At 35.0% G+C, this 27,415-nt stretch overlaps 2 protein-coding genes and 1 long non-coding RNA gene across 6 annotated transcripts in view; 1 reads left to right on the plus strand and 2 right to left on the minus strand.

Annotated features, from left to right (window-relative positions):
• Window positions 1-17,406, minus strand: part of LOC131440701 (glutathione hydrolase 1 proenzyme-like) — a 147,510-nt gene extending 130,104 nt beyond the window's left edge. The window contains exon 1 of one of the 2 annotated variants that reach the window (XM_058612214.1): window positions 17,254-17,406. In XM_058612214.1, the coding sequence (XP_058468197.1) occupies window positions 17,254-17,261 (8 nt within the window). In that variant the 5' untranslated portion in view covers window positions 17,262-17,406. Of the gene's footprint in view, window positions 1-4,721; window positions 4,875-17,253 lie in introns of those variants that run through there. The other variant, XM_058612213.1, reaches the window with a different exon arrangement.
• A 17-nt stretch (window positions 17,407-17,423) lies between these two features.
• Window positions 17,424-27,415, plus strand: part of LOC131440704 (uncharacterized) — an 85,566-nt gene continuing 75,574 nt past the window's right edge. Inside the window, exons 1-2 of one of the 2 annotated variants that reach the window (XR_009231435.1) lie at window positions 17,424-19,441; window positions 19,497-19,662. This is a non-coding gene — a long non-coding RNA (uncharacterized LOC131440704). Of the gene's footprint in view, window positions 19,663-27,415 lie in introns of both variants that reach the window. The other variant, XR_009231434.1, reaches the window with a different exon arrangement.
• Window positions 25,904-27,415, minus strand: part of LOC131440702 (histamine H2 receptor-like) — a 65,014-nt gene continuing 63,502 nt past the window's right edge. For both annotated transcript variants that reach the window (XM_058612215.1, XM_058612217.1), the window contains one exon: window positions 25,904-27,168. In XM_058612215.1, coding sequence (XP_058468198.1) covers window positions 26,053-27,168 — 1,116 coding nt within the window. In that variant the 3' untranslated portion in view covers window positions 25,904-26,052. The remainder of the gene's footprint in view (window positions 27,169-27,415) is intronic.

Here is a 27,415-nt window from a genome sequence, read left to right on the forward strand (position 1 = left end):
ATCAAATAAAATAAAAATCAATAGAACCACCCTAGCTCCATCAATATGGCAGTTAAAGGGTTGAAACTTTGAGAAAATTGTTTCCAGTCTATGACCTTTCGAATGTGGTATAACAATATGAATTCCCTTTGGGGGCAGATTTCGCATGCTTATCCTGCTATAGCCTTTACCCTCTGAGAGAGTGATAAGTTTTTTATCGTGAAGATCTCTTGTTGTATCTAACGAATCAACAAAATTTTTGTAACATGCCGTCGGAAATATGATATGTGACATAATCTCAAATAATTTAAAAATAAACTTTTCTGAAATGTTTTTTTTATAAACGAGTATCAAAGATGATAATTGCATAAGGCGCGCTTGCCTTTCTCGTATTTTGAAAGCTCATAGCTCAGTGATCTGTGAAAGGATTTATATAATCTAACTACCAATAGAATCGAAATAAAACGTGTATATCAACAGCATTGAAGTATTTCAATAGTACACTATTGAAAAACCTGTCTCATTTGACCCATGTCAACACCAGCTAATCAGAACGCGTTCTGAGGAAGAGAACAAAATATCTGCTGCTGTACAACAAATCGTTCGAGAAAATGTTCCGAACAGTGTTTAATATCGTAGTGAGTTCCACAATTTGACCCTTCTGAATGCTAGAAACGAATCCGTACAGTATATTGATAGTTTCTTTCAATAAATTATGCAAATCCGAAATGAAATAATCCACATTAAAATTCTGTATGCGGCTATTTTTATAGCCGTTAGGACCGTCCATTAGTGAAAAAGCTACAAACGAAATCACGTAAAAAGTAACCTCTCAACAAAAATTGGATCAGTTTGGATTCTGTCACCACTGCGAGCAGATGTATTTTGTGTCGTTTGCAAAGCTAGTTTCGCTTCCGACAAGAGCGATTACGTCACAGCTGCCAGTCGTTTGCATTGGTAAAAAAAACAACGGTGGAAAGCATCACACAAAATCAGCCGTTCTAATGGCTCTAAAAATTTTCTAAAGAACTATTAGGATTTGGTGCTCGCAAATCGAAGGTAGATATCCTCAGTTTAGTGCAAATCTAGAACAGTTTGGTTAGATTTGTGCACTTTTCGTTGTGTGAAATTCACAGTAATCGAGATCAAGTGATGCCTTCTTTGTTTTTGCGAAAACTGTGGAAAAGAGGATGCTCATACAATTGATCAACTAACTAATCAGAAGCGAACAAATCAAAGTACAGGGTCCGGCACTCGAAGTGTAACCAACTTCAGACCGCTCGCGCAGCTGACGCACGGGCATCAGCTCTCTAAAAATTTGCTAAATGACAGTTCGGAGTTGTATTGTTTACAAGCGCAAGAAAGTATTTTGCCAAAAGTGAACGCGAAAAAAAAATCTTGACTTGAGAGAGCGAAGGAGTTGCTTCGTTTGGCCGAAAGCGGTCAATTTCCGAACATTGTATTTTCTGACGAGAAAATTTTTCCAATTGAGCAATTCGTAAACTCTCAAAACGATAGGGTTTACTTGACCGACCGTTCAAACGAGAATTTGAGTCATCGATTGGCCACCAGGAGGCAGCACCCGCAACAGATAATGGTTTGGGCCGCTGTAACCGCAGATGGGCGCTCTCCAATCGTTTTCATCGAGCCTGGCGTCAAGGTAAATGCGACATATTATCGGGAAAGTATTCTGGAGGTTGCTTTGAAGCCGTGGGCAGACAAACATTTCGGTGGCAGACCATGGACGTTTCAGCAGGACTCGGCACCGTTTCACAAAACTCGAGTGAACCAAGAATGGCTGAAAAACAACGTTCCGAACTTCATCACGTCCACACAATGGCTCTCGAATTCACCAGATGCGAATCCAATGGATTATTCTCTTTGGGCCATTTTGGAGAGCAAAGTCCGAACTAAAAAATACACCAGTCTCGAGGCGCTGAAAAAAGTTATTGTCCGCGAGTGGGCCAAAATACCTGCAAGTCACATTCGGGCAGCTTGCGATTCGTTTTTTGACCGTCTCAAGGCCATAGTCAAGGTCAAAGGTGGTCATGTCGAGCAAAAGTGAATTGATTCTGAATTTTGTATTATTTTTACACATTTTGTACTTTGAATTAAGTAAAAGTAATTTTCCAAACTGAATTTATGGCCTTTTTAATTGGTTACACTTCGAGTGCCGGACCATGTAGCATTGTTATAGTAGAAGTTTTTATAGAACCCAACGTTTCTGTTTGTTTTTTTTTTAATTTTTGGTGATTGTTCAAAGTGAAAATTACGATTTCTCACGACAAAAATCGCCATTTTGTTGCTGTAAAACTTTCCCAAAAGTAACAAACAACAAAAAGGCAAACGTTGGGGTTTGATTTTTTATATGTAGAAAGTGTGTGAAAAATTTGAAAAAAAATTGCTGCAGTAGTTTTTGAATGACGATGGACCTGCTTTCGAGAAAATCGCGTTTAAAGTTTTTTTTTTTATCTATAAAACTACAAGGATCAGTCCCATGGGGTTGTTCGAGCCATTGATGTGGAACAAGGTAACAAAAATTTCTAATGATCTACAATCAAACAGTTCAATCAATCGTCACACTTTTGAATCCGCAATTGCACGAGAGTCTGCCTAGATTGATCTTGATTAGGAACCAAAACCGAACATTGTTTGTTTTATAGCCGACGAAATTACACCAATATCCCAAATGTATGCCATTATATCTTTGACCATACTTGCGATCAGTGCAGTAAAACTTCATTCAATTCAATTGATACTGAATGTGGAACACATTGACGATCTCTCCACTGCAGTAAACTTCACTCTCTGACACACACAATGTTTGCTGACGGCCCAAACAAGTAGCATTCAGTTTATTACTCGTTTCTCTTCAATCGAGGCTCAGTTTAACCACCGTCAGTTGATCTCTTGAAGTAACAAAATATCTCTTTCAATAGTGTGAGAGCGGCCTTCAAATGAGGTTCATGTAAACATTCGAATTGGTTCAAGATAATAGATGAAAGACTAATCAGATAGGTGAAATATCAATCACAGAATACACATAAATTAATTGTTTCCTCCTTCAGTTTTCATTTTTAAAATTTTACTCCATTTATAATTGTATTCGTTCGAATCTGCTTACTACCAAGAGCGAAGACAATGAAGCAGCTATACTACTTGGCGCTTGAAACTGAGCAAGCAAAACTTCAAATGACTAGGTACGATTATTCAACTGACGATGAATTCTGGGAGCTTCACTTGAAAATGGCAGCAAAAGTCAAACTTTATGGGTTTAATCAATGTTAAGTAACCCATGTTGGGTCAGTTTCAAGCTAATTACAATAAATTACCTATTGCGGAAGGGTTTTTCAAAAATATTACAACATTTGGTGGATATTTTTACAAAGTGGACCAACATAAAATCAATCATAAAGTGGGCTAAAATACCTCTGTTACCCTAGTAGGGATACGCTGACGGTCAGCGGTCATAAATTTCATTTTCCTCTTATATTATTCGATTGAAAATGAAACTTCACCGCACTGCTTGCGATACGATTTTGATATTTAAGCTTCTTTCACGACATAACATGGAATTTCATCCGAGCTTGCATGACACAAGAGAGGGCATACCAATTAAAGCTTCAAATCATTCTATGGCACTTTTTGTCTTGCTGTCTAGCAACAACCTACCTCAAGCATACTACGCGTAGGACTGAAACGTTAACTATAATTTCGCTTTTATTTATAAATTCGCGTGCTTCCAACAGTTTCGCTTTTGCATCGATTGACCAATCAGAGCGATGCTTTCACTTTGATATATCGCTAACTGCTTCAAAACCGTCGTCTATGGCAGGGAAATCCGATATGCCGGAGATTTTTAGCCGACAAAATACGACACTGCTCGCTACTAATCAAAATTTCAATCATTTAGAATTGAAAATACGCGACTTGATACACTCAAATCGAATCTTAGAAATATTTCCAATCAAATAATGAAATAATATTAATAATTGATACAAAACATACTAAGCTGTAAGTGTTTAAAACCTGACCATATTTCTACGTGTATTTTTCTTTGAGTTTCTGATTTGCACCCCTATATAGAAAATAAAGATGTCAACATCAACATCAATGGAAACAATTCATTACTCCAGGGAGCAGTGTCTAACATTTTCAATTTCTATTATAATTTATCATAATGAAACATTTCAAGAATGTTTTGTCAAGTTTTGAAGTCAATCGAAGTAGAATTCTTGGACCTGTGTACCGAGCTCTTACCTCTTCGCAGTATGAGATATGTAAATATAAAGGCCCATAACTTGCTGAGTTTCGCTTCGATAGGCTTGAAAATTTCACAGAACATTATTGATAATATTACAGTAAAACATTGTAAGAACATAAAAAGAAAATAATAAATGATTTTTCAAAATTTTTTTTTATGGATTCAAAATTTTGAATTAATTGTATAGGTGATTTTCTTTAATAATTTAGAATGTTTAATTTGTTTACGAGGCCTTATTGTAATTCATACAGAATCCGCCTTTGCAAGTATTTTTTTTATTTAGTAAAAAATCAGATTGCTAGCACTAATAGCTAGAATTTAACGTACTTAGTAATATGTTCTGTATATGTTAATGACAAGGGTAGTTATTCAACTGACAATTCTCTTCATGTTATTTATTCATTAGAAAAGCAGAAACAGCTGACTTTTACAATGCCATCCACGAAATAATAAAAAATGCTTTATCGTTTGTACTTACAAATCCCGCATTTTCGCTATTGTAAGGCACTGAATCCATTTTAAATAAGAATATGTATTTTTCAAATAATTTAAACCCCATGTACTAATACCAATGTCACGAAAATTATATGATTTGTTTTGAAAACAATGCTATATTACAGTTTTATCTATATAAAATTAAATCGAAAGCATATATTTATAGGAATTGCGCATGTGCGACAATTCAAAAATGACATCTTCTCGATTTTGAAAACTACAACCCGCATACGCATGGCTGACAGATGGCTGACTAAACGCTGCCAGCTGGAAAAATATGGCTGGCAGACATTCTGGTGACCGGCTGCCTCACCGCTGCCAGGAATACAACTCAAACGATACAACCGTATCCACCAGGATTTTTCCACATTGAAATCTTTGACATTTTCAGCGAAGGTGAGAAGATGAAAACGCTCGGCTAACTTGGATACAGGCGACTTTGTTTTGTCAAATTGGATTTGACAACCGTAACTGAATCAATTTTGGTAGCCTTCTGGTGGCCATGGCTGCCCAGGTAGCCAAAACGCTATGCGGGAAACATGGTTGCCAATTTCCATGTACTTAGTTCAAGAGGGCGGAGGTCATTTTATATTTCACTTTTATATCTAAAGAAAAGAGTTTTGGAAAATAAAAAAAAACTTCAATTACAATTAGGCTATTACCCATATTACATTTTTTGGTGGAATTTGACCATCCTGTTTCATCAGACTTAGCAGCCGATTCATAGTGCACAGAATCGTTGCATGGCTAGTACTACGATCCTATTGACACTAAGAATCTTTCCTAGTTAAGACTCTAACATACGACAACAGCACCCAAAAATAATCATTGTTATTTGGAAAAATGCAAAGAATGATCGAAAACCGAAAAATGGCAGCCATTTTTTATTTATTTGGGAGCAGAGAAAAGCGATTAAGATGAAAGCGTGGGTGCGTGGGCTAACGACGGTGTAAGAAACGGCATGTAGATCTAATTAGTGACCAAAAAGAAGGCAGAAGACAGAGAAAACGACGTGAAAGGGACGACTGGGTTAATTTCGACGATCGAATCAAGTTAGTTTCCAATCGAGATTGTTGAGAGACTTATTAGACGGTAATTCCGAAAGTGGAAATCGTATCCGGATAAAATTTGATAGGGCCATTTGGGATTTTGGGACCTTTTATCTGAACCTAAACTTGTGAAAATCAGTTGTGCGGTACTTTAAAAGATCGAGTGCGCTTTGTTTAATTTTTGCACATTTTACTCGGTTAGAGTGAAGCCAGAATGGGCGCCACACGTGACGCGAAGCGATGCGATGCTAACATTGAAGGAACTGAATTTCGATCATTTGTTTCTAGCAAAAAATTAGCATGCATTCCATAATAGTGACAAGCGATTTTCGGTACGACAAACAACGAAGCAGAACGTTCTCAGCATTTCATTCGATTAACGAGCGAACAAAAATGTCCTAAATTAGTTTTCGTTACGGCTAATTTGATTGATATCAAAGCTCTAATCGGAGCAGTTTTTCAACGGAATGCGCTTTGGGATCTACAATCCCGTAGCTATCCGAACTAGGTTCGTGTGAACAAATGTACGAAAGAGCTTTCGAAAACATTGGAAAATTCTATTACATTAACATTGGAAAAATGGTTTCAGGTGGTGATGTGATCTACTCGAGAGAGTGAGGTATGATAATATTTCGAGTTATCTCGATGAAGTAAGTTCATACTTTTTTGTACATTTTTAGATGAAAATAACGAGAAAACCTGTTTTAATCCACCTAGTGGTGTAATTATGCCTTTCTCATATATAATACTGTGGTATTCTATTCAAAATGTTTCTCTTTGATTTTTGAAAGAAACCAAGGATTTTTCGTGCATTAACTAGTATAACGTAGAGAATGAAACAATTCTCTAATCGGTTAGGCCATCCATTGGAAACGAAGTGGGTTCACTATTATATGTGCTTCCAGCACCGGAACCCGATAACTGGTATAATCGAAGTCGGTTCGTCCGGCCACTAACTAACATGACGTACAAACTCTACTAGTTTTATTCATGTTTTGGAGATTTAGGTAGTTTTGAGACCAGTTTAGAAAGATTTCTACGGTTTTTATTTCACTGGTTTAGGTGACGGGGTACAATATTTAAGACACTTTACCCTATAACTCCGGAACTGGAAGTCGGATTCGAATGAAATTCAGTAATTCTGTATCAGACCGTAAGTTCTTTAATTTGAATCTAAGTTTTTCAAAATCGGTTCAGCCATCTCCGAGAAAACCTAGTGATATTATTTGACACGTACACACGTACACACACACACATCCACACACAGAGAGAGAGAGAGAGAGATCTCCTCGAGCTTTTCGCTGCTCAATGCCGATCAATTGCTGTACAAAAACGCAAACTCCAAAGAAAGAAATGGCTTGGCCAAACAAACGCTTTAAATCGCACCAAGTAAACGAAATTGACACTTCAGAAAACACGGAAGGAAAATTTCTGTTCAGCATAATGGGGCAAATTAATTTCGATAAAGCTCGGTGGAGTAGTGTTTCAAGTGCTCGTAGATTCCGGGTGCCAGAAAATCATTGTCGATAAGCGATCTTGGAACTACATAAAAGTGAATAGAGCAAAGATATGGAACCAAACGAAGAACCACAGACTAACAGACATGACAGTATGAGTAAATTCTTTTAAAAATAATTTTTCGTGATGCACTAGTTCCACCTATATTGTACTGCGCGAACTATTTACTATCTGTACACCCCTTGTGTTATGTACAAGTTTTTTTACTAGTTGGTTTCCCCTCGTTTGTCAACACCGATCAGCTGCTTGCAGGGATGCCTGCTTTCATCAACATATTTGAGAATGAATCGACACAATAAATTATTGGATTACGTTGATAATACATTTAACTTTTTCGCGAAGATAACCATTTATTTGACTCAACGTTGTTCATAAAGACAATTTTTTATTGTGTTGGTAGTTTTCACCCGAAATTAAGTGGCGGCACACCAGAAGTAAGTAAATATTGTAACAAAACGGGTTCGATTTTGTATTCCGTTGGAGGATGAGAAGTAGGCACAATTATGTATATAGTTTTGGCAATATGTATTAAATCTGTATCCTGCATGAAATTCGCATGGACGTAAACAAATCAATACATTACAGGTAATTCTGTATGTATGGCAACTCTGTTGGTAAATGAAAAAATAAACACAGTCTAGATGACAGACAGGATGTTTTTGATAGGGTAGCGTGGCACCATCATGACACATGTGAGTACTGTCCCAAATAAAGGAATATTCGAAATGACCGTTAAAATGATTGAAGAATCTAATTTGAGTGTCCTGTCTGTTAGTCTGTGGAAGAACTGCAATGAAATTTTCCTACCTTATGGATAAAATGCGAAGTCGTTGACACTTATAGGAAAGTTTTACACAACCGTATCAATAGACGACGGCAGCAGGATTCTTGAAAAGGTCACCACATTTTACGTAGTCAAAAGTGGACAAAAATGCTTATTAGGTCGGCTCACAGCTACAGATTTAGGCGTTGTGTTCATCGGATTACCTAATCACCACGGGGTAAATGCAGTTAATACTACAGGAATTCAGCCGTTTTCTAAGATACAGAGTATTCAAATGAAGATACCGATTGATAAATCTGTGCTACCAGTTTGCCAACAATCTAGGCGGTCACCTATTGCGCTCCTAACGAAGATCGAAGAAAAAATTAATGCACTACTAGCTACTGGCATCATAGAACCTGTTGGAGCACCTTCAACAGTGTCCTTGGGTTTCGCTGTTGGTAATAGGGTAATTGCTGACGCCTATTATGTTGCTCTCGGGGCAGTTCTTATACAGTTTTAAGGACCCACCGACATTTATCCTCGACCAATTTCTTACGCAAAAGCCTGACATAGACAGAGAAACGTTACTGTCAAACGGAGAAAGAAGCACTAGCTCTAGTCTGGACAGTGGAGCGATTTTCCATTTATCTCCTAGGACGCAAATTTGAGCTAGAAACAGGCCACCAAACCTTGGAGGCGATTTTCAAGCCAACATCTACACCATGCTCGCGAATTGACCGATGGGTGTCTAGGCTACAGTCGTTTTCCTTCACAGTTAAATACCGCAAAGGGTCAAATAATATCCCGGATCCATTATCTAGACTGGTTGTGCACTAACCTCCGAAAGAGTTTGACGCAGAAAGCAAATTTATGGTGCTAGCAGTTCTCGAATTAGCGGCAATCGATGTACAACTCGAAGAGATGTCCGGCACAGAACCTACTTTGAAGGCAAAACTTGTATACCACAAACTGGGATGCGCAACAAGTTAGGCTATTCGTTCTTTTCAAGAACGAATTAGGGTTCGTCTGTGACCTGATTGTCTGAGGGAACAAGCTAGTGATTCCTGATTGTTTACGGTGACGTATGCTAGACTTAGCTCATGAGGGCCATCCGGGCGAACCTGTGATGAAGTGTCGGTTGCGGGGGCGGGTTTGGTGGCCCGGAATGGATCGGGATGCCGAAAAGAGGGTAAAGCAATGTGACGGGTGTAGATTAGTGAGCTTGCCAATAAACAGTAGCCCATGAACCGCTGTGAAATGCCTTCGAAGCCATGGATTGAAGTGGCAATTGATTTTCTCGGGCTTTTGCCTTGAGGAACATATTTACTCGTAATAATCAACTACTTCAGTCGTTACAAAGAAGTGGAGATGATGATAACTGCGAGAGAAACTGTAGAAAGGCTTGACCGAATATTTAGCCGACTCGACTACCCACAAACAATCACTTTAGATAATGCGAAACGGTTTGTAGGAACAGAGCTCGAGGAATTAAGCAAAATGAAAGGAATCACTCTTCGACACTCAATCTTATACTGGCCACAAGAAAAAGGTTTGATTGAGCGCCAAAACCGCTCCCTTTTAAAAGCCTCCAGATCTTTGTGAATATTTGCTGATGTACTAAACCACACCTTATATGATCTCTGGGAAATCTCCAACTGAATTACTGTGTGGACAAACTATTAGATCTAAAATACCAGCATTAAATGATATCGAGATAGCTCCTACCAGTAGTGAGGTTCACGACAGAGATCGAGCTTTCAAAAGGGCAAGAAAATCCTCAATGGCGGTAGGCGATACAGTTTTAATGCAGAACCTTTTACCAGCAACAAGTTATCAACGACGTCCAGCCCGAATGAGTACGTAGTTACGCAGCGCTCGGGACCCGCGTTACTGTTGAGGACACAGCTACAGGCAGATTTTATGATCGCACGTTGCACATCTGAAAAGGTAGTCCGGAAATGTGATAGAACAAATAGATACTATACCTACAACTGGAGAAGAAAACAGCGACGAGCAAAACCAGTTTCCAGAGCCTATCAATTCAGAAGGTGATTTCTACGGATTCGATCTTGAGCTGAAGGACAACGAAAGGTCTGAATTGACTCCGTTAAGTCGACAACGACGCGTTATAAAAAAAAACATCTAGATATGAAGATTACATTGGATAAGCATCAGTTAATAGATAAAAGAAGATGTGGTACCTGAGCGCGGGTCTGAATAACAGAGAACAACGGGACAGATTATTGAGGAATTGAGTTGGCTGAGATCAGTTGTGCAGGAGTGAACGAAAGACGATTATTAAACCTTATAAACAGCATTATTTTAACGGCCAGCCAACCAGCGGAAGGTATTGCATTCTTTAAAACAAAATAATGGTGATTCTGTGCCTCCAAGCATAATAGTTTGTGAAGGAGCAGATTTCATATTCAACTTTATATAATTTCTAATGGAATCAATGAATTTAATATTATCTTGATAAGAGGCAGCTATATTAAAATTCCCCACATCTATCATCAACGTTTTTTACAAGAATATAAAAATGGGTCGTACTTGATTTCTTCATCCGCATAGAAACATGAAATATATTTTGATTAAATTAATGTGGATTTTACCGGTGTTCAGAAATTCATTATTTTCGCAACATTTAAATGTGTCCTTTTCAGGAGAAATAAAACACAGATTAATTTGTAGATGTGGCAATTCTGTTTCGCACGGCGTATTTTGAAACGACACTCATACTAGTATAAAGATGTGTTCTTCATCAATACTTTCATTTTCTCATGTGTTCTTCATCAATACTTTCATTTTCTCATTGCGAGAGAGCCTTGCGGTAATTATTGAATGTGTTAGTGACTGTACAAACTTTTTAAACTTCCATTTTGATAAATCTGATGATATGGTAGAGAATGGATGAAATTTAATTAATTCTCAATGATGATCTGTGGGACTGGAAAGAGCCTTGAAATTCTGCGAGCAATAAAATCTGCGTTTAAACAGAACTGAGATGGTTCTTGGCGAGTACACTCGGTAAACTCGTCCGAACGTGAAATTTAAAAAAAGTATATCAGATCATCCTGATGTGGTCTACTTTAAAATTCTTTTTACCGTGAAGGAAAAGCTGATCGAGCAAGAAAGTGTTGAAGTAAAAAAATGGTCTTCGCTAAAATCTGTAACTTCTTTCAAAACCACAATTGTAAGCAATTTAAATTTTAATGTATCATTTTCTGTACATCAGAGAGTATAAATTAAATAGGGACATCTAAAAAGAAAGATGGAGAATAAAAATGAAATCGTTTTCATTCAGACACATTCAGAGTCAAATCTGACAACAGGAGAAGGCGCTGTCTCAGAAAACAATATATATTAAATTAAATAAATTAAATTAAATTAAATATTGACATCTAAGAAGAAAGATGGAGAATAAAAATGAAATCGTTTTCATGGGATTTTTCAAGATGATGTTTTGTATGCGGGCTTATTCATTATGTTTATATGACAAACTTATACAGATTTTTAAATTATATTTATGTGGATTTTCAAATTCTGCGGATATTATGCCCTGCATAAAATAAATCGCGCGTTTTAGTTTTCGATTTTGCGCGGATATCACGCGTTTTAGTTTTCAACTTTGCGCGGATTTCACGGGTTTTGATTTAGAAATTTTTCGTAACAACCCTGAGGGTGATACAGAAGGTTCTATAATTTTGTCGTTCATCATTTTACTGACTTGTGTTTCTATTTCGTCGTGTTGTGAATGGATTGTTTTGTAGTTAGGGATGTAGACTGAAATGTTATCGTTTAGGATGATATTTTGGTTATAGAAGTTATTGTTCGTTAAGGGCTGAGGCCAGTAGGTCGCGTAAAACCACAAAAATACAATTTTTGACTCCAACAAAAATTAAGCTAATTACAATCTTTACAGAGTCAGAATAACAAAAAAAAACAATATTCGGATAAAGCATTACTAGACATTTCTTCAATGTTAAACGTTAAAAAGAAACAATACACACACAGACATTGCTCAGCTCGATGAACTGAGTCGAATGGTATATGACACATGGCCCTTCCGGGCCAATTTTTACTAAGAACGAAGAACAGGGATAAAGTTCGATCGTTGGTACACGCTCGGTGTAGTTTCCCTTCCGGAGCAGACTATGAATTCGGCCAACTGGGAACTACAGACCAGCACGGCTAGAGCGGGACTTTGCCTTGGATTTAACTGTTCCTCCAGTGCAGGGTTGCCACATATACAGATTAAACTGCATTTTACAGATTTTTCAGATAAATTTGTGACCAAGATTCTGTATATGCAGATTGCAGATTTTTGGCAAAAAATACGGATTTGTACAGATTTTTGATGGCATGGATTAAAAATTGAATAAAAAGTTCAAGTTAAAATATATTAAATAATGGTATTGATTATTTTTTCAAAGTGAAATCATTATCCTGATTGTGTGTAAGGTAGTAAAGAAGAAAGGTTGCCAATTGATCAATCAGATTAAGTTTCACTTTCAGATTGGATTTTGAAAGTTTTTCGTCAAATCATTATTTCGAGAGGCTCCAACGCAAAAACAACTTCCAGCGTTTTTTCAACTACAAAATCATAAAAATCAGACTAAGAAAAGTTTTAGTTTCTTTAAATTTGGGTTTGGGACTTTTTCATTCCGTTGTGCTTCGATTTCTTATCACTTCTATATATAGATTTTCAATACAGGTTTTTGAGCTCCCGATACAGATTTACAGATTTTTCTTCTGAAAAATGCAGATTTAAATGTGGCAACCCTGCTCCAGTGTGCGTGTTTCTGCGTAAAAATTCCACGAGACGCTGTTCACAGCTAGACAGTCAATTCAGTATTACTGGCTGCTGCTCTACTAACTCTCTCTTTTATGTCGTCTCACTGTTTCCCGTTCTGTGAACAGGAAAAGGAATTTTGGCAAAGGGGCTGTCCGTACACCGCTGCCAGTAGCAGGTATAAAAAGAAATGTCATGTGAGAAATAGCGTCATTTAAGTTAAAGTAGCTACTCTGAACGCACGAAATGACATGAGCACGATGGCATTGAAAACCAGTGGAAAGGCAGCCAAAAAGTCTAGCAAAGCACATTCAAAGAACTTTTCAGTGCTTTTCAGACAATTCAAAGCACTTTTCAGTGCTAAAGATCATCATAAAGAACAAGTTGAATTTATTCGCTTTCCTACCATTTCTGAGCAACTGTTGTCGAAACAAGACACACACAAGAACCGTCTCAGATCTAAATGCAGATCTTGTTGATTGTGACAATTCAAGGCACTTTTTTTGTGCCACAGATAATCATTAAGCGTTAATTATACTTTCAATGTTTCCCACCAAAAGATTCATCAAGATGGAAAATAAAATAATTTGTACCGTCACTAACACATTCATTTACGAACGGCAATGCGAAAGCGAAAGTGATGATGTTGAACACATCTTTATACTAGTATGGGGTCGTGTGAATATATGCCATGCGAAACAGGGTTGCCATATATTCAGGTTAATCTGAATTTTATTTATACGTACATATATGTACAGATTAATCTATTTTATTATTATTATTATTTTATTATTATTATTATTATTATTATTATTATTATTATTGTTATTATTATTATTATTATTTTATTATTATTATTATTATTATTATTATTATTATTATTATTATTATTATTATTATTATTATTATTATTATTATTATATTATTATTATTATCATTGGTATTATTAGTATCATTATTATTATCAAAATGACTCTTACCTACCGAAGATTGTCGATACATTTCAGACCAGCCCATTGCAATTGTCTCGTACTGAAATTTCGAGAAGAATCAGATATCTTCGAACTTCATAGCTTCAATAAAAATAAACTACAAATTTGTCGTACCTAGCATCCTATATTAGCAAATTAAAAAGGAATTGTTTCAAGTTTTAATATATAGTTGTGGAATAGTAGCTGTTTAATGTAACTAATCTGTAGTTTAATGTAGGTGCATCGCTTCAAACTATATTGGTGAAAAAGGGGAAAGCTTGCACAATTCATACAATAAATCAACTAACTGATATTCGGAAAAGTGATGGAAGTGTGCCAGTTTTTTCGTATTCACGACATCCAGTTATGTCTCTGACATTATCCACCCACCTTTTATTCACTGAACTTTATAGTATCCCTGGGTAAATTCATGAACACGATTGAAACAAAATTCTTCCAATAAAACTCATAAAGCAAGAGAATATTGTAACAGTACTAAGCCCAACATCGAGACTACATATTGTGTGGCGTAATTTAACATAATAATTATCGAATATTTTTTATAGAGTAGTATTGTTTAGAATTTCTTGAAATTTTTTCTTGAAACTGACAAAATCCATTATGGTAATACTATAACCAGAAAAATGACGTTTCTGATTCAATCCATTTGGTAAAATATGTTACACGTTTCTGTATTTAATGCGTTTGATAAATTTAATGCCCTCAGTCTATTATAGAAACACATAGAATTTATCCACCTGTATCTAATCCTACATAAGTAGAAAAAATAAAAAAAATATTGTAACAATTCGAAAAAAAAAAGTTATCCTGTAGTTTTTGGTTTGAATTCAGTACGTTCTGATGTCATACGAGTCAGTATTGGTATTGTATGTAATAATCTAGTAATATCTATGTTACCGCTATATCAATTCACCGCACAGTGGTTCAAAAGCGCAATTTCACGCCCTTAATTGATAACTCATAGGATCGTGGTTTTGAGGTACAGTATCTTCAGCAAAGTTGCTCAGAATGATAGACGCCATTTTTTGGAAAAAATTATTTATGTGATTAATCCCCCTAAAAGTGAGATAAAAATTTTAGTTTAGCTCAGGGCCAACATAGGGGCTAAGTTACTTCGACAAAATTGTGCAGAAAGTTATTTAAACAAGTTTGCTGAAGCTACTATTCCCGTAACTTGAGTATATTTCATGATATAATGTATTTTCTGAAAAGGGTGTCCAAAAATCAGTTTTTGTAAGAAAACATATATATTTTCAATTTATATATGTTTTTCATGTTATACAAAGTTTTTCATCTTTAAAAACTACACAACTTTCTCAAACATACTATGCTGCTATCATTTCAGTTTAATGAAATAGAGCAGGCTTTCGTGTTTTTTGAATAAAATTCTAAATTGTCTATTATCAAAAGGCGCAGGAAGGTGCAGATGAGACTACTTACATATTAAACTAGTTCCAAAGAGCCTTCATACCGTGGTTACTCGTCTGCGATCGTCTGCAGGCGAGAGATGTTCTTTCCAAATATCCTTGTCCCTGACATTTGCAATGATAAGGTTCATTGTATATCAGATCAGATTTCAGTATATATTCGTTACCATGGAAACTCTCACAATAAAAGGTTTTTATGGACATCGAAGTCTACAAATAGAAAAGTTTAATAATAATTACAGACGTTTTTTGAAAGTAAGTGTTCGACGTTTTTTGCAGGTGAGATAAAAAGCCACGACTTAGAAAAAAGGCAATCATCATGTCGAATTATTTTATGTCATTTTTTGGTAAGATTTCGATAGAATAGCTCTGCGGATAAATATCCTCTACTCATCAATTAAAGTGGAGATCGATAAACGCTTGCTATATTATACTGTTCATAAAGATAAGGAAATTTCTTTTATACAGATGTCGGGAGTATTATACACGCGAGTAATCCAGATCACTTACGAATCGGGATACTATGAATTGGTTATTAGTTTCATTGTATCTTTTGGTTACAAATATTCGTGAATGGCCAAACAGTCCAAGAAGAATCTGTCGAACGATGCTAAGAGTCTTTTAGCTGGTTAAGAAGTATATCAGCTATCATAAAATAAATACAAATAATTGAAAAATTAGTTTTGATAATACTTTTTTTTACCAGAAGATGACATAACTTAATTCGATTTGATGATGGCTTTTTTAAAAATCGTGACAAAACAGTTACTAGACTATTCAATTTATAGACTTCAATGTGCACAAAAAAAATCATATTTTGTGGCAAGTAGGGTAACAGAGGTATTATGGCCACTTCATATATTTTGGCCCACCTAACTTTATCGACCAAACTTTATGGATTTAATCGATGTTAAGTAACCCATGTTGCATCAATTTGAAGCTAATCACATTAAATTATCTATTGCGGAAGGGGTTTTCAAAGATATTACAGCATTTGGTGGATATTTTTACAAAGTGGGCCAAAATAAAATCAATCCTAAGTGGGCCAAAATACCTCTGTTACCCTACCATAGTAATGAATATATACTGAAATCTGATCTGAAGTACAATGAACCTAATCATTGCAAATGTCAAGGACAAGGATATTTGAAAAGAACATATCTCATCTGCAAACGACCGCTGATGAGTAACTCAACCACGGTATGAAAGCTCTTTGAAACTAGTTTAAGATGTAAGTAGTCTCATCTGCACCTTCCTGCGCCTTTTGATAATAGACAAGTTAGAATTTCATAAACATAAACATGAAAAATTTCTCTATTTCGTTAAACTGAAATGATAGCAGCATAGTATGTTTGAGAAAGTTGTGTAGTTTTTAAAGATGAAAAACTTTGTATAACATGAAAAACTCATATAAATTGAAAATATAGGTGTTTTCTTACAAAAACTGGTTTTTGGACTCCCTTTTCAGAAAACACATTATATCATGAATTACAATAAAGTTACGGGAATAGTACCTTCAGCAAACTTGTTTGAAATAACTTTCTGCACAACAACGATTTACATATACACTTTCGTCTTCATAATAGTTTCGTATAGTCAAATAAACCTATTTTCAACCAGTAGCTAAAAGCATAGTTGTGATTGAGTATATGATAAAAAAAACATAGAGATATTGTGCTTGGAAACCTAAATAACTACTTGGAAAATAATTATGATATGAAGAAACATTGCTGTCACCTTGTTTCAATCAATATACATGATATGTTCGTGCTATGGTTGTCACATAGTTCAGACTTCGTTGTATCAGAATTAGTTTAAGATTGCTACTTGGAAAGGGAAATGTACACAGATTTTGCATTGACTGATTTTTGTGATGAACGCAGATTTTGAAAAAATGATCTGGCATCCCTGACGGTTTCTACTTGGTACACTTCAAACAAATGAATTGTGATTGTAAGATAACAAACCTACCTTTGCATTTTGCTTTGATTATCACTACTTCCGAGAGTTCAATTAGAATTTTGCCCTTTGGTGTACCTAGAAAAGACACGAGTTAAAATCGAACTACGTAAAAGTCACAGTATGAGCGTGTGGAACACCACGTTTCTAAAAGCTATAGTCTACACAAGGAAACGATAAGAACTAAACTTCAAAACAGATAATTTACATGTTTTTGGAAATTTTTATTTTAAACATTATGTAATTCATTCACCGCTTTGTTGCGTCATATATTTATTTTTTTTAGAGATAAGCTTGTTTCCGATTTACGAGTGGATTTCTTGTAACATTGAAGCTTAATAAATGAAATGAGTGCTTCCCATTCCTATCTTTTCAAACAGACGGATTTGCAAGAGAGCTGTTATCGCATAACATAATTAGTGTATCGGTAAATGGGTGTTACTTTTGTCGATTTTATGATACCTATGTTTTTAGATAAGGTTTCAGGGAAAGCCCGACCATAGAATAATGAATTTTAGTTTTATTAATATTTTATAATAAAAAAATAAAATTCACTTTCAATATAGAGCATTAGTATGAAACCATTAGGCAACGCTGTGTTATATACAAGGTTTATAAACTTAATAAGGACAAATGAAGACAAACAAGAGAAAATGTTCTAAGTACAAATGAGATTTTCTCTTTGTTTACTTTTTCTTTCGAGTATTACGGCTCAATCAGCAATCATTTCATCTAACACTTCACATAGGACAATATCAAAAACAGAACTTAGCATGCAACATAATCGACACAGAATATCGGAATAATAAACTAGTGCCCTGTTGCAGTTCTCCGTGAGAATACAGACCAACAATTGGAATAATCTCACAGGATATAAATGAAAAGTTTCTGAGAACATTCTGCAGCGCTTTTATAATAAATTAGGGATCTATTAACTATTGTGTTTTTTTCTAGGGAGATCTTCCCCCCTATTCTGTACGTCGATCGATTCGAAATATTCTGATCGAATCTGCGATTTCCATTCTGCATTCCGTTCGAGTTGGGTATGAACTCGAATGTCATTCGTGCGAATTGTTAAATTTTCGAACATTACTCGATCGACTTGCCTACGTACACTCAAAAAATAAATCACTTGAGTTTTATTGGATTATTCACGTGAATGCATTGTTTGACTTATTTTTGCTACTTTACGTGATTCCTATATATACACACAGGCAAAAAATATATGGAATTTCATAATGATTTCGTATGATTTTTAGCCACAAGAATATCGTAAGCGAACCATAAGACCGCCTTATGAAATCCCGAAAATAGGAATTCCAATAAAACGCCTTATGAAATTCATACGGAATTTTTAGGAACATTATGCGAAATTTCTATGATAAACATAACTTCTCTCATATCTTGTGAAGTTCATAAGTTGTTCGTATGAAAACTATAATAGTGATAGATAAGATGTATATTGCAGAGGTATATTTTTCATATTTATCTTATGAAATTATGATTTTGGAGATTTTTGATGCATCATAAGATTTGCCTTATGATTTTCACTACTCAATTTGCTTGAGTGTAACAAATGGGATTCATGTGCAAGTTATATGATTTGCCCATAATTTTTATGTGATGAAACACATACTGGGAAGTTAAGTGAATTTTCTGTACGAAAAAAAATCAAAATCAAAATGGCTGACATTCTGCTTGCCGAATTGGATATTCTGCTTCTCTTGTTGGAAAATTTTAAACGAAAGTAGAACATTGAAATATACACTGAAATGAAAATCTTATTTATAATATTTAAATTTGTCACATGAATCATATGCAGAACATAATTTATAGAAGTTATATGGAAACTTATAATCTTAAGTGTACGTTAAATCTAAATATTATATTCATTGGATATGTCTTATGAATCGTACGCAGATGGTATTTCCCAAAACACATATGACAACTTATGACCTTTAATGGAACTATACATAAAATCTAAATGATGTTCAATAAATGTTATATCTTCATAATCTTTATGATATTGATAAGAATATCATATACAAGTTGAAGCTGAAGAAGGAGTTGTGTCCTCGATATTCATCAACTGCTCCAGACAGTTTTTTTTAGGAAGTTCCGTTATTTTAAATCGCTGACAAGACAGCTCATTTAATTTCGTTCAAGGATATGCCCTAACGGATTATGAAATAATTACACGGTACGTCTCATCATTCTTTCTGTCTAATAAGAGGGTTTAAATTATTTATTTATAGTTTCGGGATCCTACTTCTCCTTCGCAAATATCAGGAGGAGCTCCCTTACAAAACTAACGACTAGTTTAGCTCAAATCCTCGAGAAAAGATGTAGTTTCCGATTCGTTGTGCATCTGATTCGTCTGGTAACAGTAAATATCCGATGAAATCAGCCAGTTCCAAAGAAGTAAGTGTAGTTGAAATTTTAAAATAAATTTTCATTATGAAACTCTTTACATTCGAAAAATATAACAAGTTTTTGATAAGACAATTATTCTTATTGTTTTTGATTCCCTTAAGCATAATAGTATTTTAATTAATTTGAATCTTATATGTATCACTTATTCAATCAAATAGCAATCATTTGATCTATATATAACTGCTATATAGAACTGGGATGACCTCCATCAAAAGTTATATATAAATTTTATGAAACAAGTCATATGGTATAGATAAACCTATCTATATTAATTCGAAGTGAATATAATATGCGCTTCATAAATTGTTTCAATGTATGTTGTGTGAATATCTAGTAATGGTTATAGGGCGTGCCAATAAATTTGACTCAGACTGGAAATTTCATTCAATATATGAAAATCTTGTAAAAATAACGTTACGAAGAGTTTTATGTTTCATAAGATTATCTTATATATTTGACATGATGTTGAATACACTTTGTAGCTATCAACTAGGACAGGACCTGACAATTGCTAATCCACTTCTAGGACCAGTTTCGGACCAGCTCGTGATTGGTTAAAATTGACATAAGCAAGTACAAGTTGTTGAAATCAATATTACTGCAAGGTGGTAGAAAAAGTGTTGTCAGTATCGTCGGTAACAATGTAGCTTGATATTGGATATTTTATTTTTCGGATCATCTTTTCAAAATTATTAATTTCAATATGATTTAAGTTCAATTTGTTTTTAAGTCCTGTCAATGCGGAAAGTATACGAGTACATTTAACAATCACTGGATGATACAAAGAGAAAGTCTGAAATCACGAAGTGTGATATGGACGAGAATATTGAATATGTTGGTTGAGAATAGCACTTAATCTTTGGATACTTCTGTATGTTAGTATTTTTCTCAAATAGAATATGTTGAATACTTTAGTTAATAAAGCTGCAAACTCCTAGACTATCAATAGAAATGCTAATAGTGAAAAATCATTAGAATATCATATAATGTGAAAATGAGAATTTAGCTCAGTGTGGCAGGAAACAACGTAAGCACTATCCCGGCTAGCAACGAGACCAGAGACCAGGCATATTATCTGCATCATCATTGGTCCCAACAGGTAAGGTTAGCGGCAGGTAGCTTAGGCAGTTTTCATTTAGTCTTTTATCAGAAGCGTACAAAGAAGGGACCTTTGTTAATAATAATAATAAAATAAGTTTTTAAAATTTGCTCCCGCGAACCACGAACGTAATTATATATATATATATATATATATATATATATATATATATATATATATATATATATATATATATATATATATATATATATATATATATATATATATATATATATATATATATATATATATATATATATATATATATATATATATATATATATATATATATATATATATATATATATATATATATATATATATATATATATATATATATATATATATATATATATATATATATATATATATATATATATATATATATATATATATATATATATATATATATATATATATATGTTATAAGTACATATAACTTTGTAACGGTATACCTCCAGACCATTTCAGAATAACAAGAAGTACCTGTGCCAAGTTTGATAACAATCTGATCAGCAGCTCCGGAGTTATGCCGTTGCAAACATTACACTCCCCTTTTAGGGGCACTCACTACACCCACCTCGAACCCAAAGTCAAAGTCCTGGCATTACACTCCTATTGTGGAATTTGGCCTTTCTGTTTCAATTGACTTTGTAGCCGATTCTTAGCGTACAGAGTCATTGCATGGCTAGTACCACCCCGAACCCTCTTATAATCATATCTAAGTAATGCAAAAAGTATCTTCAATAACTATCGATTCTCGTCAAATTATATAAATTTTGTCATATGTTAAGGACACTTGCAATACTCCCTTCCCTATAATAATACCCCTATGACCATCTCTGAGGAGCAAGATGTACCTGTGCCAAGTTTGGTGGCAACCCGTTCTGAAATTCCGGAGTTGTACCGTTGCAAACATTACACCCATCTTTTTGTAGGCCCTTATTACCCTTACCCTATGAAATTTGTCGACCCGTATCGGTCCGATCATCGGCCCGATTATCGGACCGATTGAGCACGATATGGGGCCGATCGTAGCGCTTCCATCGGCCCGTCATCGGACAATTCTGCACCATTTGCATCAACCGCGTCGACCTAAGAAAGCTTTATTTTTACATTATGTATCGCTAGAGAAACAGAGCGAGGGAACATCAAACAAGGCATTTTCGAGCCGACGTCTCCCCGATAGGTTAGGTATAGTTGTTTCGATCATAGAGGCTTTAACCTTTAGGTCATTCGCCTCTTAGGGCCAGAAAAACTCTGACCCTATGTTTAAGGTTGGAAATCCAACCCCGATATATCTCATCACCTGAGTAATCAGACATCCGCTCTCTGCTTTGGTATATCTTTACTCTTTTGTTCTACCGATACACTATGCAAGCTCGAAACGCAATCAAAAGCTTTCTTGCACGATGCGTCCGATGTTCGGATTTACTGGGTATGCTTGTCAGATTATATAATTTTGTTCATGACTAACCGCCCTTCTGAATTGCGCTCACCTCAAACACTTATTTAACAAATGTGGATTTTTAGCAGTGCTACGAAATTCTTTCCTTTCGCAACATCATAATCTGTATGTTTCAGGAAATATGCCGTGTTTCGCACGGCATATTTCGTAACGGCACCCATACTAGCATAAAGATGTGTTCTACATCACCACTTTCATTTTCGCATTGCGAGAGATCCTTGCCATCGTAATTGAATGTGTTAGTGACGGCGAAAACTTTCCATTCTGATGAATCCGATGGTTTTGGTTTTGAAATTCAATTAAATCTTTAAAAACTGAAAAGTGTCTTGAATTGTCACAATCAACAGAATCTGCATTTAGACAGAAAAGGTACTTGGCGTGTACTCCGAAATTTGACTAGGAATTCATTGTGATTTCCAATTGGATTCCAAAGAAGATGAAACAATCCATTTCGAGCGGAATCAATTGGTGCGTTTGGAACACAATGAATTCCGGACAAATAAACTGAGCAGCGCTCCCATGACGACTGACAACTTCCACTGGTAGACTTTTGGTGTGTGTGTGTGTGTGTGTGTGTGTGTGTGTGTGTGTGTGTGTGTGTGTGTGTGTGTGTGTGTCCGGCGGCGACTGCACGGGTAAAAATCCATTGCCGGTACCATGACTACAAATCATGAAATCATGAATCATGTCTATCATGAATAATAAGTCATGATTTCATGAGCAAAATGATTGGTGTCATGCACAATAACACACCTTTCATGAAAATTTTCTTGATATCAATCATTTTGCTTATGAAATTTCATGAGAGGGCATGGTTCATGATTTCATGATTAAAAAATCATGGTACCGGTAATAGGTTTTTATCCGTGTGCGAATTCCTCGGAACAATTCTGCTGTTCGCCGCTAACTTAATTCTAAAAGCGTAAGCCACGTAAGTTCTTCGGTGTTACTCTCCGCCGTATATCTCGTTTCGGCAAATGTTTCTTATGAAATTATACAAAAAGTGAAATTTTCGACTTTTATATCGATGAAGCTGTATAGAAGTGGATATTTTGTTCTCGTACTCTGAACGCGTTCTTATTGACTGGTGCTGACATGGGTCAAATCATACAGTTTTTTCAATAGTGTACTATTGAAACACTTCAATTTTGTTACAATACACGTTCAATTTGAAAAATGTCGAATCTATTGCAAGTTAGATTATATAAATCCTTCCACAGATCACTGAGCTATGAGCTTTCAAAATAAAAATGATACTCAATGATACCAAGCATTTCAGAAAACTTTAATTTTAAATTATTTGAGATTATGTCACACAACAAGAAATTTTATCATAAATCTGTGATCATATTTCCGATTCCATATAGCAAAAATTATGTTGATTCGTTAGATACAACAAGGGATATTCATGGTCAAAAACTTATCACTCTCTCAAGCGGTAAATTTTGAAAAGGTGTCCCTAGAAAAGTAAGTCGTATTCACGACAAAAAATAACAATGACTTCGCTTGTATTGTATATGAGAAACGTTCTTGATTCACATGGTAGCGAGATGATACATTTTTTATCAATCCGCATGTGTTTTTTCATAAATGTCCTTCGGTGTTTTAGTTCTCATGACATTATTTCAATGACCGTCAATTTGACCGGCAGTTTAAAATTTTAATCACCCTGTAATGTCGAAACTGCAAACCGGATCGAATTTGAATCTAAACGTGTGACAATCGATTGAACATTTCATGAGATGTCGATGTAAGTTCTACTTTATAGTTTCTCGTTATTATCTACGGTACTTCCAGAGCCGGTATTCAGGAACCAGCAATACCCAAAACGGTTCATATGGCCATACATTAATATGACTAATAAATTGCAATAGTTTTGAGTCCAACTTAGAAGCTTTTAGGTATTGTCGTCTTCTATATAAGTTGGAATTTTAAAAAGTCATCACTCTGTAATTCCAGAATAGGAAGTCAGATTCGGATAAAATTTATCAATTTCGAATGAGGCCAAAGTCTTTTAATTTAATTAATTTGATTTTTTGTTTATGATTTTTTTTGAGAAAACAATTTGATAGGGGAATTCGAAAATAGTGTAGCCGAAGTCAGTTAAATTCGCCTAAGGAGCTATATAGTTTACATTAGATTAATTTTTTTTGAAAATCAGTGTAGACATCTTTGAAAAATCGTAGGCCGATTTAAATTTTTGGGTACCTTCCGGATTGATAACTGAATACCGCTAAAACTGAAATAAGTTTATTTGATTATCGACTATCCAAACCGGCAAAACCCGATAAACCTGAATAATTTATGTGAAAAGGACATTTTTTATACTAATCACCCTGTATCTCCTAAACCGGATCTGACTAAAAAGCAAGATGTTTAATAGGATCGTAAGACCTTTCATTTGAATCTTAGATGGTTCTTACATTTAATTTGAATCTTAGATCGGTTCAGTCATCTACGAGAAAAATTAATTACATTATTTTAATTTCGTTTCACATAGTTCCGGAACCAGAAGTCGGATCCAAATGAAATTCAGGAAATTATGTGTCACACACGCATTTACTGATCTCGACGAACTGATTCGAATGTTATATAAGTATAGTGTTCTTCCAGTATTTATTGCTGTAGCTTGAATCAATATTATTATGGAATTGTCTTCAACTCAAAAATGCTCCCATCTTTTCCATCCTCTGGTTCACATTTGTCATATTCGAACGATTATGTTACCAAAGTTGAATCTTGCTAAAATCGATCCGAGGCAAAAAAAATGAGGCTGTACACAGTCATACTTAAAAACAATTCCAAGTAACAGTATTAAAATCGTGATTCACATTGTTCTCAAGCTTCACTTTTTGATACAGCGCTCAAAACTCCTGCTGCTGCAATAGGGGGAATAGTCGCTTACACAAAAATTTCGATAACACCGTTAAAAATGAACGGATTTCAACAAACTATGGCTTGTTGGAAAGCTATTACCGTGTGAAATCCAAATCTCAAAACATGTTTTGTTCACAAAGACAATTATGACGAAAAATTTTGACGTGAAACTTCGTTTAAGAGAAAAAGTTAACAATCGATCTCAAAAACATTCAATAGCGTTCAGAGTGACTGGGAGACCTTTGATTTGCGACTAATTTGGTCAAAATAGGTCCAGTCATCTCTAAGATCTCGACACTTTTGTTGTCAGCACAGCTAGAGCCACACACACGGACATTCGCTCAATTCGTCGAACTGAATCGATTGGTATGTTACACTCGGCCCTCCGGGTCCCGGAAATTTTTTCTAAGGTTTGTGCAAATTCTATACCTATTTTTTATATTTCTAAAAAAGGTAAAACACTTGATTTGATGAATCGTGAAGCAACTGAAATCAATATGTGAAACAAACTGACATATGACTGATATAGAATTTCGCGTCATAGTAGTTACTAATATGTTTGATGTGAATGTGGAATGCATGTAGCATGAGTTTTATCAAAATTTCGTAGACTTTACACATATTTAATGAGTTAAATGGAATTTTCAAGAATCTTGTTTGTTCCACATGAGGTGATAGTTTATGTACTTTGCACACGAAGTCATCGTGCTAATTTTTATCAGTGTTTGTTCTCTTAGCTTCCCACAGAAGGACAGTGATATAATTAAATAAATAAATTCTATAAATACTGTTCCTACTCCAATACATAAAATCTATTGACATATTGATATATGATTATACTCTATTCTATGCTAGCAACATGGTTCTTCAACTGTTTTCAATTGTTTGTTTTGGGGTTTCTTTGTTGACTTTGCGACTGTTAATAGTATTTTCACTATTTCAGGATATCACAAATTGTGGCCGCAGTTCTAGTAATATCGTTCAATGACGAATACTTTTTAAAAGTAGATGATTGTACTTTGCTTGTCAGGAGAATACTGTTAAATATTTCTGTTTCGAGAAAACTTTCTGTGGGTCCTACCAGCAGGAGATTGTCATTCGTTTCAATTGAATCAACAGATTTGATTTCCGCTGTTGCCGTACTAAACAGCTGTTCATGTTTAGGTGATTTTGGATCTTCTACCGAAAATGTTTTTGTAATTGTTATTTTCGGATTTGTACTTAATGAGGAATAATACTTAACAGCATTTCTAATAGTACAGGTTACTTTGGTCGGTTCTACACTGATACCGGGAGCTGATAACTCCAAAGCATTAGGTTCACTTGAAGTTAGAGATCTAGGCGTTGAATTTTCTATGTCACCTGTTGGACTATTCAACATTGAATAGTTTGAGATCCTTGAATTTGATGTCCACCGCGATTCTGATACAAGCTTATTATCTGATTGTTTATTGTTTGTGTCGGCATTACTAATTTCTAGAAACGTTTCGGATAGTTGTTTATTCAATAGTGGTTGGGTTGAATTTGCTCCAGTAATAGATGGTCTTCTTGACCCACACGTAGATGGTGTTCGGGCTTGTATTTCATAATGAATCTCGATTCTTGACTTCTGTTTTCTCCATATATTATGGAAGGTTTTTCGAGTATGTTTATTTTTAATGCCATAAAACAGGGCATTTACAAACGGAGATATCAATAACAAAACTGTCGCAGTTTGTAAAATAACTTTAGGTATTAGTGCCCGCTCGTTTTGTTTAACTTCATTCATGAATTGTTCTTCTCTTTGTACTATCTCGATCAAGTTGTTCCATAAAATACAAGCGTAGTATGGGAAATAAACGGTTATGACTGATCCAACTAATTGCACTATACTAGAAACCGGACTATGCGTATTAATCCGTGGACTCCCAGGATTGGTAACATTTGGGTGATATAAACTTGTTATGAAAAATGGGTTTCGCTGATGAGTGATTGTCAGTTGAGCGGATAGTGTAACTTCTAGTATAGCCGAGGCAATTCGATGACGTTGAGAGCGGGCGATCATTAATACCTAAAAATACAAGGAATAAAAGTTTAAATTATCAATAAAAACAAATTACGTGCCAAGTTCACGAAGGTTTTCGATCAAAAAGACATAATGAGGTTTATATAAAAATATAAATCATTTTGGTTTTCGGATCATATTACAATTTTTGACGTGAATACATCTTACTTCACTATGGGGCACCTTATCAAAATTCACTCTTTACAAGAAAGTATATAACTTTATCGTAAATACATCTTGTTGTGTTTAACCC

The sequence above is a fragment of the Malaya genurostris genome, chromosome 1 (genome assembly GCF_030247185.1).
Source record: "Malaya genurostris strain Urasoe2022 chromosome 1, Malgen_1.1, whole genome shotgun sequence".
NCBI classification, from domain to species: domain Eukaryota; kingdom Metazoa; phylum Arthropoda; class Insecta; order Diptera; family Culicidae; genus Malaya; species Malaya genurostris.